Source organism: Lycorma delicatula, chromosome 3 (assembly GCF_047948215.1).
Source record: "Lycorma delicatula isolate Av1 chromosome 3, ASM4794821v1, whole genome shotgun sequence".
In the NCBI taxonomy this organism is placed as follows: Eukaryota; Metazoa; Arthropoda; class Insecta; order Hemiptera; family Fulgoridae; genus Lycorma; species Lycorma delicatula.
This window is the reverse complement of record NC_134457.1, coordinates 115,152,315-115,168,627: the sequence shown is the minus strand read 5'-3', so window position 1 is coordinate 115,168,627 and position 16,313 is coordinate 115,152,315. Positions and strand designations below refer to the sequence as shown.

At 30.3% G+C, this 16,313-nt stretch overlaps 1 protein-coding gene across 4 annotated transcripts in view; it reads right to left on the bottom strand.

Annotated features, from left to right (window-relative positions):
• Nucleotides 1-360: 360 nt before the first annotated feature.
• LOC142321913 (pyruvate dehydrogenase phosphatase regulatory subunit, mitochondrial-like) overlaps nucleotides 361-16,313 on the bottom strand; it is a 128,816-nt gene continuing 112,863 nt past the window's right edge. For 3 of the 4 annotated variants that reach the window (XM_075360429.1, XM_075360430.1, XM_075360432.1), the window contains 4 exons: nucleotides 15,374-15,496; nucleotides 5,777-5,923; nucleotides 4,351-4,523; nucleotides 361-3,150 (listed from right to left, as the gene is read on the bottom strand). In XM_075360429.1, the coding sequence (XP_075216544.1) occupies nucleotides 2,916-3,150; nucleotides 4,351-4,523; nucleotides 5,777-5,923; nucleotides 15,374-15,496 (678 nt within the window). In that variant the 3' untranslated portion in view covers nucleotides 361-2,915. The remainder of the gene's footprint in view (nucleotides 3,151-4,350; nucleotides 4,524-5,776; nucleotides 5,924-15,373; nucleotides 15,497-16,313) is intronic. The other variant, XM_075360431.1, reaches the window with a different exon arrangement.

Genomic DNA, 16,313 nt, shown 5'->3' with positions numbered 1-16,313 from the left:
ATTTAACTAAATAAAACATATCTTTTTCCTTTTCATTCTTTTGTGGGACTAGAAGATTTATATTTTCAAATGCTTGAGCTTGTTTTTTCCCCTAATACTAACAATTCCACTTGCTAATGTTAGCATTAAGAAAAATGTTACTCAGTTTTGTTGAGATGCTTCATCCATGAGTAATGCATTAACCAACACTTCCCACTGGATAAAAGCAGACATTTCTTCTTTCAGGATAATGTAGACTTCAGCATACCTCCATTACAGTCAAAACCTAACTTTGCAGACAATTTCTTTAAATATATCTATCTGGCTTCAAAGTGGCAACAAAGACAATAAAAAATTATTTTCAGAAAATTTTACACTCAATCATTTTTAAAATATTTATTTAATTAAACACACACAAAATTTTTTTGTAATCTATATTGTAAGAAATGTTTTACAAAAATTAGTACTGTAATTAGAAGTTGATCAGAAAATTATTATAATACCAATCTCAACAGTGAGTAAACGTCTGTTTAATCACAGCAAAATCTTCTCCTGTTCATTCAGTTCTTGATTCTGCTGTGACATAATCCTCAGTATCTAAAGAAAACAAATACATGCTATGCTTTGAAAACATTTATTAAAAAAATGCCAGTTTATCATAATTATTTCATTTTCTTTCATGAGACAAAGTTTAAAAAACTGGGGTTCAATTCTACTCAATCTATTGAGATTAAACCAATAAAAAATTAAATTGAAATAAATCACATAAAAATAGTATTTACAATATGTAACATATCCTTTATACTATCTAGTACCAATTTATGCTATCATACATACACAATATTAGAAATTAATAATATAAATTTATCACAATAGTAATCACAAAATTCCATAATGAATAAAAAAAAGTATTGCACCATATTTACTCAACCAATACTTAGAAATTTTGAAATACCTGGATTTCAATAGTTTTATTACTCTTGGAAAAATATTTTTATAAAAAAACTACAAAAAAGAACGTTATTATAATGTTGGTTTTAAATAAAATGTTACATATTTAAAAATAAAACTTTCTACAAAAGGCACCTGTGCACAAATTAAAAAATTAAAGCTGTCATTTACATGGGATTACATGATTAAAATAATTTATTTTAACTGTATTGAATATTATTACATCTGGTTATCAAGGTTCATCTAATGATGCCTTCACAGTCCTACAAAATTTCTGTAGTTTGCAAAGTTTCACTAATAATTAAATGTCATGAGAATATCTTTCAATGAACAAACTGAAAACTCAATGTATTACTATATTTTATCATGAGCACGTCACTGACCAACTTTATATAGTTAAGCAAATAACAATTGCCTGCTTAAATAAGAGTTAAGTTCTGACTCACATTTTGCATCATGAATGCAATTTAAATTGTATTTCAATTCCATGTAACAATAAATGAAAATTATCTTTAAAAAATGATAAACTGTTGAGTAATTATGGTTAACAATAAAAGTTAAGTACTTCTTACCTCCATTAATTATAAAATTAATACTGAATCCATCTTATAAAACACATAGTAATACCGAACAAAGCTTTACATAATATTCATGATAAAAATATATTTTTTATTTATAATTAAAAATATAACCTAATGAATAAAATAAGATGACCCCAAAAAGCATTTTTTAATTAATTTCAAATTAAATAGGAAAAAACTCAGTAAAATATTCTCACCTTGTGAAAACTATGTAGGGGGGACAGGACACTAAGAAACTTTTTCCCTTCAAGTTGGTTGCAGAATTGGCTCTAAAATATATACGAGAATAAGATTTTCTGCTAGGATAATAAAATTAACAGGAGAGAAAAATTTCAAATTTCCGTCTATATCATTTCCATAAAATAGTTAGATAGTTTTTATTAATTTCATAAACTTTTCCTTTGTTTCTTCTAAATGCTAAGAATGATAATAATGCACTACTAATTGTTACAGATTCTTCACATAATGGTTCAATGGATTGTGGAAGATAAGAAGATGTATTATATTGAAACCACTGAAAGATTATGTGAAGAATCTGTAATAATTAGTATAGGGCATTATTATCATTCTCAGCATTTAGAAGAAAAGTTCATGAAATTAATGAAAACTGTCAAACTATTTTATGAAATCATATAGACGGAAATTTGAAGAATTTACAAATGATTTTATGAAAAAAATGAAATTAAACACACACACACACACACACACACACACACACAATGCTTTGAAAACATTTTTATGTTTGTATTATCACTGAAGGTTTATAACTCCTCTAATATTACAAAAAAAAAGAAAAGAAAAAAATATTAAACAGTGCTGTTGTTTATACATTATGAATAAAAATGTATCAGTGTTACTGACTTTTATTTCTATTTAGGTAAACAAATTTATTTTAATTTTTATTAATGGATTGCGTATATACAAAGTTACTATTTGAATATAAGCAACACTAATAGAAATGATTTTTGCATTGTTCACTTACAATACCATCCACATTGTGGTGTCACTAACATCACCCATATATGGGTGTCACAATGTGATGTGATACCCATATTGAAGTGATAATAAAACTAATGCTCTTAAGTTAGATGTCTACTTAAATCTTGTATTTATATCAATAAATAAAATAACTGAGGGTTATTTAAATAGCATTCAATATTACAAGATCATAGTAAGCTGATTAGTTTAATCAGCATAATCATGAGCCAGCTTTCACATTCAAGTAAAGATCAAGCAACTTTTACTTGGATTTCAATGCTTTTATTACTGGAGTACTTTGCTTGTTGTGGTTCAATTAACAGTATGTTAAAACTGGGCAGCAAATACAAATTATCAAACTTAGTTTAAAAATAACATAATCTCAATTAACATTACACTTAATTAAAATGTCGCTAGGAAATTACATTATGCTTTAAGACTTGTAACAACTTTTGGTCTATACTGTTTACTGCTCTCATTATTAGAGCTAGCGGTGAATGCTTGAGGTACTGATATGTGCGCTTTAGCTAATACCCTCCTGCCTGCAACATCAATTGTATAAGTTGCATTACGATCCATTATATAATCTGCTGTAACAATCTGGTGTCCACCACGGCGTATATAACCAAGACAAACTAGTTTGTTTAATGTAAAACCATAACTAAAAAAAAAAAACAAAAAAAAGAACATGCTAATTATTTTTAAATACATAAAATAAATAAAAATAACGTAAATAATAAAAGTAAAACGTTTGAAAAATAATTATATATTGCTTTATTCACATTGTTTTTTCTATTATTAGCATAGAACAGTGTAAAGTGTAAGCTAACACTCTCTGAAATATGTGTTGCTTTTTTACTGCTACAACCCCATTTATGGTGCCAGCATGTCATGCTGGATTCCACCAGAATGGTATGTTCTTTGTGAACTTGTGAAACAGCTAGTACAGTACGATCTTGACTTAAAAAACACCAATTCAAGATCCAGATGGGTCAGAGAAATAAGAAAGGATCTGAAGAAAATTGGCCTTACACCAGAAGACACCACAGATAAGATAAAATTAAACAAGAAAATCAAGAACAAAAAACTTGCTTCACATTCACAAGAAAAAACTCAACACAAACATTTTCAACACTAGAAAGGGCACAAAGATTGGAATGTATGAAAAAGTATGGAAGGACCACTAGGCCCAAGCAGTTCCATCAAAGGGACTTGGACAATGGGCTGACTAAAGTGAACTGTATGGTCATAAAAAATAATAATAATTATATAGATAGATAAAGGTAATGTTCTAGGTTCAAATCCTAGTAAAGGGAGTTACTTTTATATGGATTTGAATAATAGACAGCGGATACCAGTGTTCTTTGGTGATTGGGTTTCAATTAACCACAACATCTCAGGAATATTCATTCTGAGATAGTACAAGACTACACTTCATTCATACACATCATCCTCTGAAGCAATACCATGGTCATTCCCAAAGCTAAACAGAAAAAAAGATAGAGGTAAAAGTAATGTTATTTACAATTCTAATAAAATATAAAAATAAAATGTTAAGTTTATCTGTAGCAAATTTATGTAAACTTAATTAGTTGTGAACCAAATGTGACTTAAAAGTTTTCATTTGTTCTGTTTACAATAATTTTATAAGTAAAGAATTATTCTCCTGATAGTAATCTCAAACACAAGTTTTCCTACAGAGAAGAGTAATTTTCTTTCAGTAAGTAGTTTGTATTATTTTATGTTGCAAATATGCTCTTCGTTGGTTTGATTGAAAATAACTTATTGTTATTACTTCTTAGTTATTTTAAGGATATGCTTTCTTTAAAAAAAGTAATAATAAACTCCAAGCATTACTCACCCAGCAGATGTAACTATTCCAACAAACTGATCATTACGATATATTGGTTCATATCCCCACGGCCAAATATCTTTATCAGGATCTATATCCTCTAAAACAAACATTGCCAATCTCTTTTCAACACCTTGTTCCTTTTGACGCTGCAGTGCAAATTTACCAATAAAATAACCCTTCTATAAAAAAGAGATAAACAAAATAAAACACCTAAAGCTCAATACACTATTAATACAACAAACATTTTCTTTAAACCTTAACATAATTTAAGTTGCAATTCTACAACTTTCACTGAGGCATCTTTTATAAAACTTGTAAAATATAGGAAAAAATAATAATCAAATAATTGTTTTACATAAAAAAAATCTAATTTATTTAAAAAAAAAAACTAATATATAATTAATATGCACATAATTAAAGAAGCAAATGAAATTTTAATTATAATAATTTATTCATCATTGAACTGGATAAAATCAACACTCCTCAATAATGGGAGAAAATCAGTATACTGATATAGTAAAGTAAAAGTAAATGAGTATAAAAAAACATACATTATTATATTTTCAGAAATGAATAGTCCCAACAAATTCTTGAAATAATAGAGTAGCATGTGTGTATGTAAGTATCTGTGAGTGTGTGTGTGCGCGCATGTAAATAATCATAAATAAATATTTCTTGGTTGAATATAATAAAAATATTCAGATCATAAATAAATCACTATGTAGATGGTAAAAATAAATACTTAGATCACAAATATTCTATTTTCATAAATCTTCAGGTAAACCAACCATTATAAAATTTTACAATATTACAATTAATACATAAAACAAAAAATACAAACCAGTAACACGAATTTCACTTCAAATGTGAAACTTTATCAAGTGTAACTAAAAAATATAACCTACATATTTAGATTCAAATAAATTAATAAATTCTGAGTCTTAAATTAATTAGATGATATCAAATGAAGGTGATAGTTAAATAAACTTTAAGTAAAGTTGGTAGCAATGATACAATTAGTGAATTAATAAATTGTTTAATACCTCACTCCTCTAATCATAAAATTTTAATTAGTTTATTGTTGAAATTTTTTTTCTTCAGAGCTAGTCACAACAGGAAAAGGTCACCAAATATGATTTTATAATTTATAACAGCATTTGGAACCTCTAAATAATCTCAGTGTAAATTAAATTATTTTCCAGTAATTTTTTAATTACAATGATTCTAATAGATTGAGATAGGAAGCATAACTACAAAATAAACAGACTTAAATGCCAGATAATAATAAAATACCTGTGATCTACAAGAATTATGAATAACTTAATGTATTTGTAATTGTTGGGTGGTATACCAAATAATTTTAGACCTGACATGAGACAGGCCACTTCTGGAATGTAGCAGGAAATGTAAGTAAATTATTGTATTTACTTACATCTAATTTTACTCTGTATCCAGCTCCAGCTTCAAATGGTGTAGTAATACTATTTAAATCCTCAGCCCAAAATGGTAAAAATTTTTCAATGCGCATGAATCTTTGAGTTAAACAGCCCACATCTCTGGCTCCATAATCTTGACCAACCTAAAATAAAACCGATTTATGAACACAATCAGTTTATTAAATATACATCATTAAAAACAAGCTAAAGATTAAATAGTAACAATCTTCAGTAGAATAGAATGTTCATGAAGATGGACAAGAATTTAAACATTTTAAGTAGTCATAATGGCTATAAACAAAATAATACTTCCTTCTGTTTATATTGTTATACAGAGTGATGTTTAGAAGTCGAGCCTTCTTCAAAATCAGGTATTATGGTACTGAAAAAAAAGAAAATGGAAAAAACTGAAATTTTCTAGCCAATATAAAATGTTGTATTAAGTACAAATTATAATAATGAATGGTAAAATTGTGGGGTTTTTACTTTTTTCTACACTATGAAAATTAAACTATTTTAGTATTCATATTTACAAAAAAAGCGATTGATATTTTTACATAAATAAATAATTTTATAGATATTAGTCACGGTTTTCACATGTTTCTTTACCTAGTTTGTTAAAGGTCAGACGTATGATCACAGTGGATTGTCATTCCAGAAACATACTTGGTATTTTAGTTTCAGAAAAGTAAAAAAAACAACAGCCAAATTTAGAAAAATACCAGCAAGATACTGATATTTTTTTCATTATATGATCCTCATCTTCATTAGAAAAAAAAATTATCTCTGTAATTGGATGGATACTTGTAAAGTAAATGAATCAATAAATAAATTGCAAAAATCTTTGTATGGGATTTTAAGTTGAACCAAGATAGAGAGTAAAAAAATATATAATGTAAAAAGGGATAGGAAATTTACTTTCCTAAACACTGGTAATCATAGTTCACATCTATAACACCTGCAGAAATAATACTGTAGTAAACAGCAGCGGCAGTAGCCCTTATGTGAAGGGGAGTTCTCACTTCAACTTTTTCTGTTTGCAATAAATAAAGTTTATTTAAAAAACTGGTCTTAAACACAATCTTTTTCATTACTGCAGTATCAGTGCAAGGTTAAATCTCTAATAACTTAGTTCATAAAAATGCAATTACTGTAACTAAAAGGAAAAATTATAGAAATATACAACAAAAACCAAATTAAAGAGAGATATTTCAATGGGAGCAATGGGAGTCGCCCTGCATACATCAATGAGGTAATCCAGTTCCTGATATATTCTGCTGAGAACATCACAAGTTAATTTTGAACTTACCTCTGCAGTTTAATGGTAGATTTCACAGATAAATATAGTTTTGGTTCTATTTATTATTTCCAGGATTTTGTTTCACAAAGCCCCAGAAATAAAAAAAATCTCATGAGTAAGTTCAGGAAGTCCACAGAGGGCATTGTTTAGAGCCATTTCTTTAAATCCATTGCAAGTGAAATGACCAATTGAGAAAATCACCAGAACAATTTGTGTAAAATGGAGAAGCCCTTCTGTTACAAATGAACATTAACTTCTCATATTCTGGAAAAAGCAAACAGTTTAAAAATGTTCATTTGTAAGTCAATGAAAGCTTCACAATGATTATGTAAACAGCCATGAACACATATCAAACATTTCCTTCTAGAGAATTGAATTCCTGTTCAATGAGTTGTTACAGATGGCCCAAACTTTGATTATATCTGTGAATGAACCCCCAAAAACATGCAATGTAGCTTTGTTGCTGAAGATTCATCTCATCATTCTCATTGAGATTGTCCTGTAGTCCTTGATAATTTTCTTTAGGTCTAGCTTATAACTTAAAAAATAACCAGGGTTATATTCTGCGAGATGAAACCACATTTTTAATTCCTTTTCTTCTCAGTCACAGGCATATTTACAGACAAATTTTTCTGGGACTATCAAGATAATTTTCTCATATTTTTCAATGCTTTAATATTTCATCTCTTTTCATTTCAAAATTTAGTTTTAAATCATATTAAAAATTTAAAACTAGTGGCCAGTTTGACTATTAAACAATTATCATCAGTAGACAAAGAAAAAATAGCATATATAAGAAAATAATTAAGTAAATTAAAAAGAAAATATATTTGACAAAAAAAAAAAAAGGAAAAAGGTAGTAATTACAGAACACTATAAACTGAGGAATTTAAACAGTGGTTTTAGAATAACAATAAAAAGTAACAATAAATAGGAAAGTCATTCTAGGCAATCTAAGTTAGTATAAAAATAATTAAACCACTGAAACCTCCAACCATGACCTAAAGCAAGCCAAGAGACATATGTAAAAGAATACAAATTAGACAGATAAAAGATTATGCTACTGAAATTAATCTTTTTAAGATTCATATTATTCCTTTGTACTGTTAAATTATATTTAAATTCAATTAAATAAACGACCTAGTACAGCATATTGAAGTCCTTTCACAGGATCCCGCATCCTCAGTCGTCATTGAAATAATTCTGTTACTGCAATAACAGAATTATTTCAATTTAACGGAATTATGCAATAACAGAATTTATGTAGGATCCTGTGAAAGTAATTTCATGAAAAATTAAGGTAAGATATGTCTTTATTCTGTACTAGGTGGTTTATTTAATAGAATTTATATATAAGATAAAAAATTATCTAAAAAACAGAGTGATATCTTTAATATGAGTAACATTCAAGAGAGAGGATTCTGTTCAGTGTTTGTATGGTTGAAAACTTTCATAAAGATTTTTAATAAAATTTAAAATCCGAAGAGGAGCTACTAGATACTAGTCCCCTATTATTGTTCAGTAATGAAGTTTCTGCATCATTACTCATAAAAATAAATTTCCCAACTATTTAATCACTGTTTATTACATACATTTTTTAAACTCTCATTTCTAATATATTATTGATATGTACTAATTTTGTGTTCATTTTTCAGGTAATGCTAGGCTACAGCCAATTTCTCTGGTCTCTTATCTTTATAAGCCAAGTGCCTTTTATTATGTACTAGTTATAGGGTGTGCCTATGGCATGCCTCCACAGCTAGGCCCTCTGAGCAGGTTGTCCTGGCAGGCGGAATCTCAGAATGGGATTATTAGGTGTTCAGCCCAAAATTGATTACCTCTTGTGTAAAAATATTTTTTTTGAATGATGAAAACTAATATAACGAAAGTTAAATTGGAAATTTAAATCTAGAGATTGATACCAACAAATCAGGATTTTCTGCTACGATTGGTACATTCCAGTGCCTACTTTTTGGTCATAGTTCATTATTTTATGAAGAAAAACAATCACATAAATAATAAAAGTATGTAAAAAAAAATTTTAAAACACCACTCTTAAATTAAATACACTAAAAAGTAAAAAATTAATTTTAGGATGGTATCTCAGAATGGATTTGACAACAAGCTAATGGCCTAAAGAGTGGGATGCAAATATGCATAAGAGAAAATCTGCATAAACATCAAATTTTTAATCTGAACCTATGACTTTCACATAATCTTACATATCACCATCAAAGGTTTCTGTGAATTCCATTCTGAGATACTGACCTAAAATTATTTTTTACATTTTATGCTTTAATCTAAGAGTGGTGTTTTTTAACATTTTTTTGCATATTTTTTATTTTCTACTTTTTAGGGAATTTAAGAGTGGTTTTTAAGAGTTTTTTATACTTTTCTATTTTCTCCTTTTTAGTCTTAAAAAGTAAGTTTATACTTTACAGCTGCACTAGTGCACAGGTTTGAGCATATTTAGCAAAATATCGGATTGGAATTTTTTACAGTGGGTGAGTGCAATCAAAACATAGGGGTAAACGATTTAATTTATGGATAACCAAGATCTGGTCAATCAAGAGTGTATCTGATGCATTAAACAGTTAACGCTTGACCTGCTAATACATATGCAGTTTGACTCTTAAAAATCGGACAAGCGGTTGCCGAGATATTACAGTGGCACCCCATCGCATCCCCTCCCAATTTCTGACGGTGAAATAAAAGTAGTATCCAATGGGTACTACTGGGAGCAGATGGGGATGCCGCATGGAGGTGGGTCAAACAAATTTTTCAGAGCACTAGGATCAACCGTTTTTGAGATATTTGCGATTTCGTCCAAAAATTCGGATCCAGTTAAAAAGGAATAATTTTTCCAAAACTTCAACATATATTTCACATAGATATCGATATATAATAATAACAAGTAATATAATATATAACACCATAATATAACACCTGACCACCAGGAGACATGTACTAGCAAACCGATATTTTCCACTAGTGATTGGTACATTGCGGTGCTAAGCTAAGGGGTGGCGCACATAAAGACACACATACAAATGCCATTTAGTAGGGTAGTAAATTACACCTTCATTATTTTTTAAGAACTTATTCTGCAATCATAATTGTGGGTAACTTGTAAGTGATAATTATTCATTACCACTTATTCAACAACTAATATAATTGTTGAATAGTACATTTCATTTGTTAAGAAAGACAAAATCTATTCTACTTTCCAATGATTATTCAAATATAATTTTTTATTCTTCTTTCCATCATGGAAACAATAGAGATTTTGAAGGATTGGTTCTTATAAAATAGACAGGTACACAAGGTAAACAGGTTTTTAAATAGTTTAATGTTTTTTAGTTAAACAATTTATATAAAAAAAAAAAAGTCGAAAACCAACGGGAGGGAAACTCACTGAATAAATTCCTAACTAATCTTTTCATAACATAAAAATGAAACATAGTAAAGAATTTTAATATTTCTTATGAGTTTGATTGAAATACATGAACAATATAGATATGTTTACTTTTTTGATACTTATAAGCATATTGAAAATTTTTTAAAAAGTTAATAAAAAAAAACAATAACATAAAATTTACGTATGAAACTTAAAGTAAATGCGTTACAATTTTTGGACTTAAAATAATCTGTAAAGCTAGTTAAATCAATTTAGATAAATAAAGAAAATGTATGCACACTGATGTATACCAAAACGTTTTTTCATCATATGCAACATACTACGACAGGTTTTAATGAGACGGTTTATAGCAAATCAGGTGACACTTGGTCTTTGAGTTTATTTGCAGAAAAATGAATTTTATTAAAGATACAATGGTGTTACTACAGAAAGAATACAGAAAAAAACTGACAAAAAATTTACATAACGTGGAAAAACAACCTTAATTCAGAAAAATAGAGTAGTAAGATTGGGGAAAGCTGACACAAATCCTTATATAAGAAAGATTAGGTTGTAATGAATAATCTGAGTTGGGGGGATTTCAATAGTTTAGATTTTTAAGGAAACTTTAAGTTTTTAATTGCGGTTTTAAAAACACCCAAAGATTGTGGTTACTGCAATCGGGCGATCCCTGGGCAACGGTCTAGTACTGGCTGATTCTTCCATGAAGGTGCTGCTATATAGCAACAAGTATGCAGGAGAATTTATCTATGAATAGTCCTTTTCAGGACCAACCAAGCATGGAGCACTCATCAATCCCCATTGGTAACAACTTACGCATAGGTCACTTGAACATTGAATTGATTTCATCTGCTAATAGTCAATATCTCTCATGCCTGGTGCTGCAGAATGCTGTGGATGTTGTGGCAATGCAGACTCACACCAAGGATGACACACATCTTTATGGAAGGGGAAGATTATATGGATATGTTCTGGTTGGGGCCATAAATGATGAACAATATGGCATTGCAAAATATATCAGGTCCCATCTCACTGATTACAAAGAAACTTATCAAGACAGAACAGCAGATGTCTTTGTTTTGGCTGTGAAAATTGCAGACACCACTGTTGTAAATATTTACAAACCTCCGCAAGTTAGTTGGCCAAATACATCTGTAAGATCCTTCAGTCATCTGGTTGTGCATATTGGTGATTTCAACAGCCATAGCCATGCCTGGGATATCAGGAAGAGGACAGCAACGAAGCTATTCTAAATGAATGGATGGATATGTACAATCTCCAGGTTGTGTACAATGCTAAAGATCCAGGAACATTCTGGTCTGGTAGATGACTGAAGGATTATTGTCCTGATTTGTAAATCAAATCTAGAACTGGAAATAATGACATAACACAGTGAAAGGTCATCGGGTCTTTCCTATGCAGCCAGCATAGGCCAGTCATAATTCATTATGGTACTGAAATTCCATTAGTCACCTCTGTCCCTCAATCTCGATGGAATTTTCAGCTTGCGAACTGGGAACTGTTTCAGAGAGGACTTGATAATACTGTTCACTGAATTTCTCCAATTACATCCAATTATGAGTGATTTGTGGGTGTGATTAAAGTTAATGCCAGGAGATATATTCCACATGTTTTTTCAAGAGTACAACTCCGGATGATCTCAAGAGTGTGATGAGTTATACGCTGAGTACCAGGAGTCGCATAATGACACAACAGCTGATGGCCTCTTGAGAAATCTCAATAAGAACAGGAGAGAAAGATGGCATAAAACAACACCAGGATTCAACAACTTTACGCATTCTAGTCAGAAGGCCTGTGACCTTATAAGGAAGTTTGGTACAGATCCAAGGTTGTCAAGTACAGTCACACGTGTGAATGCCAATGATCCAGAATAATGAAGATTTCAAAAACTAAAACAGAAAAGGCACATACACAAACTACGAAAAATGAATTGTACATAAAGAAGTCCCATCTGAAACTGCAGCCAGACTACTCACATGACTTCTGAATTGAGGAGCTTGATATAGCATTGAATATGCAGAATGGAAATAAAGCTGTTGGCTTTGATGGCATATATTTGGAGTTTTTTAAGGCCATTGGACCTAAAAATAGCTTGTGGCTCATTGAACTTTTCAATGAAATTCTGAGAACTGGAAAATTGCAGAAACTTTTCAAACAGGCTAAGGTAATTGGCATCCTGAAATCAGGCAAAGATGATTCTCACTACCGATCAGTATCGCTACTCAGCATGATCTATAAGCTCGAAAGGCTTATTCTAAATTGCATTCAAGAGGCCAGTGATCAAATCATCCCCGCCGAGCAGGGTGGCTTTAGGAAGCATCAGAGCTGCTGCAATCAGGTCTGAATATTGACAACTCTAGTGGGGGCTGGATTTCAGCGAGGTCTAAAATTGGCTACAGTTTTTGTGGATCAGCAGCTTATGACACTAAGTGGAGGGAGGGACTCATGTCAAAGTTTATTGAGGTCATCCCATGTCAAAGGCTAGAGTTTCTAGTGAGCAACATGCTCTCTGACAGGTGCTTTAAGGTATTCCTGAATGAACAGGCTAGCAGATGGAAAACTCTGAATAATGACCTACCTCAGGGATCAGTTCTAGTCACAATTCTGTTTAGCCTGTATATCCATGACATACCAGACAAAATTCAGTATGCAGACGATCTAGCACTGGTCTTTCACAGTAAGAATCTTATGCACTGTGGAAGTGTGCTGACAGGTTATCTGATGAAATTGAATGATTAATTCCATAAATGGAGACTTCGGCCTAACCCAATTAAGGCTAAGGTTACTGCATTCCATCTAAATAATAAAGAAGCCCTAAGGAAGCTACATGTGACTTTTGATGGAATTGAAATGCCCCATAATCACAATTTAATATATTTGGGAATCATCCTGGATTGGTCCTTGACATTCAAACAACAGTGCATTAGGTTATCTAAGAAACTTGGCTCAAGAGTGAATCTACTTCTCAAGATTGCCAGAAGCAGTTGGGGTGGGAACACCAATACTTTATGATCTGCTGCACTTGCTCTTGTGTGTTCAGCTGGTGAATATTGCGCCCTGTGTGGGAAAACAGCGCCCACACAACAAAGATTGATGTGCAGCTTAATGAAGCCATGACGGTTATCATTGGTACTGTTAGATCTACTCCCATTATGTGGTTGCCTGTCCTGGCTAATACTGCTCCACAAGATCTGAGGAGGAAAGCAGCTAAGGTAGATTTGCTCAAGAGGATCACTTCTCATAAGAACTGTCCCTTGTACAATGTCCTACAAGATCTACCAACAACTTGGCTGAGGTTACGCAATCAGCCTTGGGCTGATTTAGAAAGTATCAATTCTGTTGACGTGGCCTCCAAGTGGCGACAATGCTGGAATGAACATCCACTCAACAATGTCAGATCAAGATCCAACAAAGAAGGTTGTGGGATTCCAATTACCGCGCCAAACCTGGTTGAGGTTGAAGTGCATTAGGACAGGTCAAGGGAGGTGTTGTTACACCTTGAAGAGGTGAGGTTTTTGTCCATCTGCTGACTGTGACTGAGAAGAGGAGGAGCAGACAATAGAAGATATTGTTATGGAGTGCCCACTTCGAGCATTTGAGGGTGATCTGGGGACTCTACATCAAGTGACTGAGTGCTTTGGACTGGTTGTCAAATTTGGACATTTCCATCTGATTGTGGATACTTTCATGTACTTGTAAAAGTGTATGATGTGTATATATATATATATATAGTTTTTAATTCGAATTGCCTAAACTACCACAGTTATTTGTATGATTTATTTTAACAGCATTTTTATATTTCTTCTATTTACAGGTTTTGAAAGTATTGTTTATTTTTTTATTCGTATTTATTATTATTTCCTATTACCAATTTTTTAATTTAATCAATTAATTTTTTATACACTATTTCCTAAGTTTCTGCTGCTGATGTTGATAGTTAAACATTTGAAATGGGCATACGCTTATAGATATAGATTTTTTAAAATGGCTTTTGAGTGTTTTCTTATTTTCCAATTTATGTTCTATTGGTAAAAAAAAGACAAAAGTTCATACAGTTTTTCATGATATAGCTGATAAAAGATTTTGCCATCATTTCTGCTTCACTGATTATGCCAGAATTATTAATTATAAGGCAAAATAATGGTTTTATACTTTTGAAAAAAAAAAGAAAGTATTTCCAGCATTTTCCAAGAAACCTGCTGAAAGCCCCCCCACCCAAAAAACACCTATTTTGCTTGGTGTAAAAATTTTAACTCAAAACAACAATCTTTTATATAATAAAAAATAACAGAAATATAAAGTTTTGTCACAGAATTATCATTCATTCACACCTATTTTACTGCCATAAAATATCCACTGACCTAGGCAGATACATCCTTCTGCTTGGAAAAACTTATGATGCCATGGATCTCAAAACTGTTAAAATATTAGTTGAAATTAGTATGAATATTGTTTCAATAAAAGGAAATCCTTTAATTTTTAACTGCCATATTTTTAGATCAATTAGTAATTTATGAAAGTAGTAATTGAGGAATGACAAATAATTTAGCATGCTTCAGTTACTACTCATCAACTATGCAAAATTCTTTGGATAAAGAATATATCTGAAGAAAAAGAAGAAGAAATAAGTATAGGAGGATGAAAATTATGATCCATGAGGTTTATTGATTCAAATCTTTGGTAACTGTAGCTGATGGCTCACACATTCTTCAGATTGTTAACAGCTCTGTTAAAATATTAGTAATGAAAACTAATGAACGATCATAGAGGTAAAAGTATCCTTGTATACTGATATAAAAGTGTCAATGTAACAGAAATATTACAGTAAATATTACGAAAGAAAATAAATCTTACAGTCATTAGTCGATCATAAACATGTAGTGCATATTCAGAAGGAACATACAGACAAAATCCTGGTTCACCAGTATGGGTAAATGCCATAACCATAACATCAGATGCATATCCAACATTAACTTTCTGTGAAATAAAATCAATACTCATTTATTACAAAATAAAGCAACTATATTTATTCTGACAATGTTATAATTACACAACAGATAGTACTTTTATCTAATTACAAATAAACAAATACTTGATTCAGATCTAAACATTTAATATTTAATGTTTATTAACATTAAATAAATTATCAGAAAAATGTTGGGTTGCTATTCAATTGATAATAAAAAAAAGTGCTGCTTCAGTATTAGCCTAGAAATGATTGAGGAAAATTATGGAAATTATAAAATTATACATAAAACATTGAATAATAATAAAAAATTAATGAAAAGTAATTATAATACATATTAATACAGAAAAATAATGAGGTAACTGAAAACAAATAATGAATATAGAATCAGCACCAAATAAAACAATTAATTTTGATGGTAAAATGAGTATGCTGAAATTTGAGATTATTTTTACATATGATTATTTAAAAATTCATCTACAGAACAAATAGTGTTTCTGTAAAAGAAAACTCTTAATTCTTAAATGTTACTTTTAGATTACTTTGCAATTTATGAATGTAGTAACTGAGGCATGACAAATAATTTATCATGCCCCATACAGTTACTAATTGACTATGCAAAGTTCCTTGGATAAAGAATACATTAGAAGAAAAAGAAGGAATAAGTATAGGAAGGATGAAAAATAAGATATGTAAGGTTAAGTTTGTTGATGATATGGTAATTGTAGCTGATTGTTTATATGTGCTTCAAAGATTGTTATCAACTCTGGAGAAAGGAATGAAAGAGTATGCAATGAAAATAAGAATAGGAAATATTAAAATAATGGA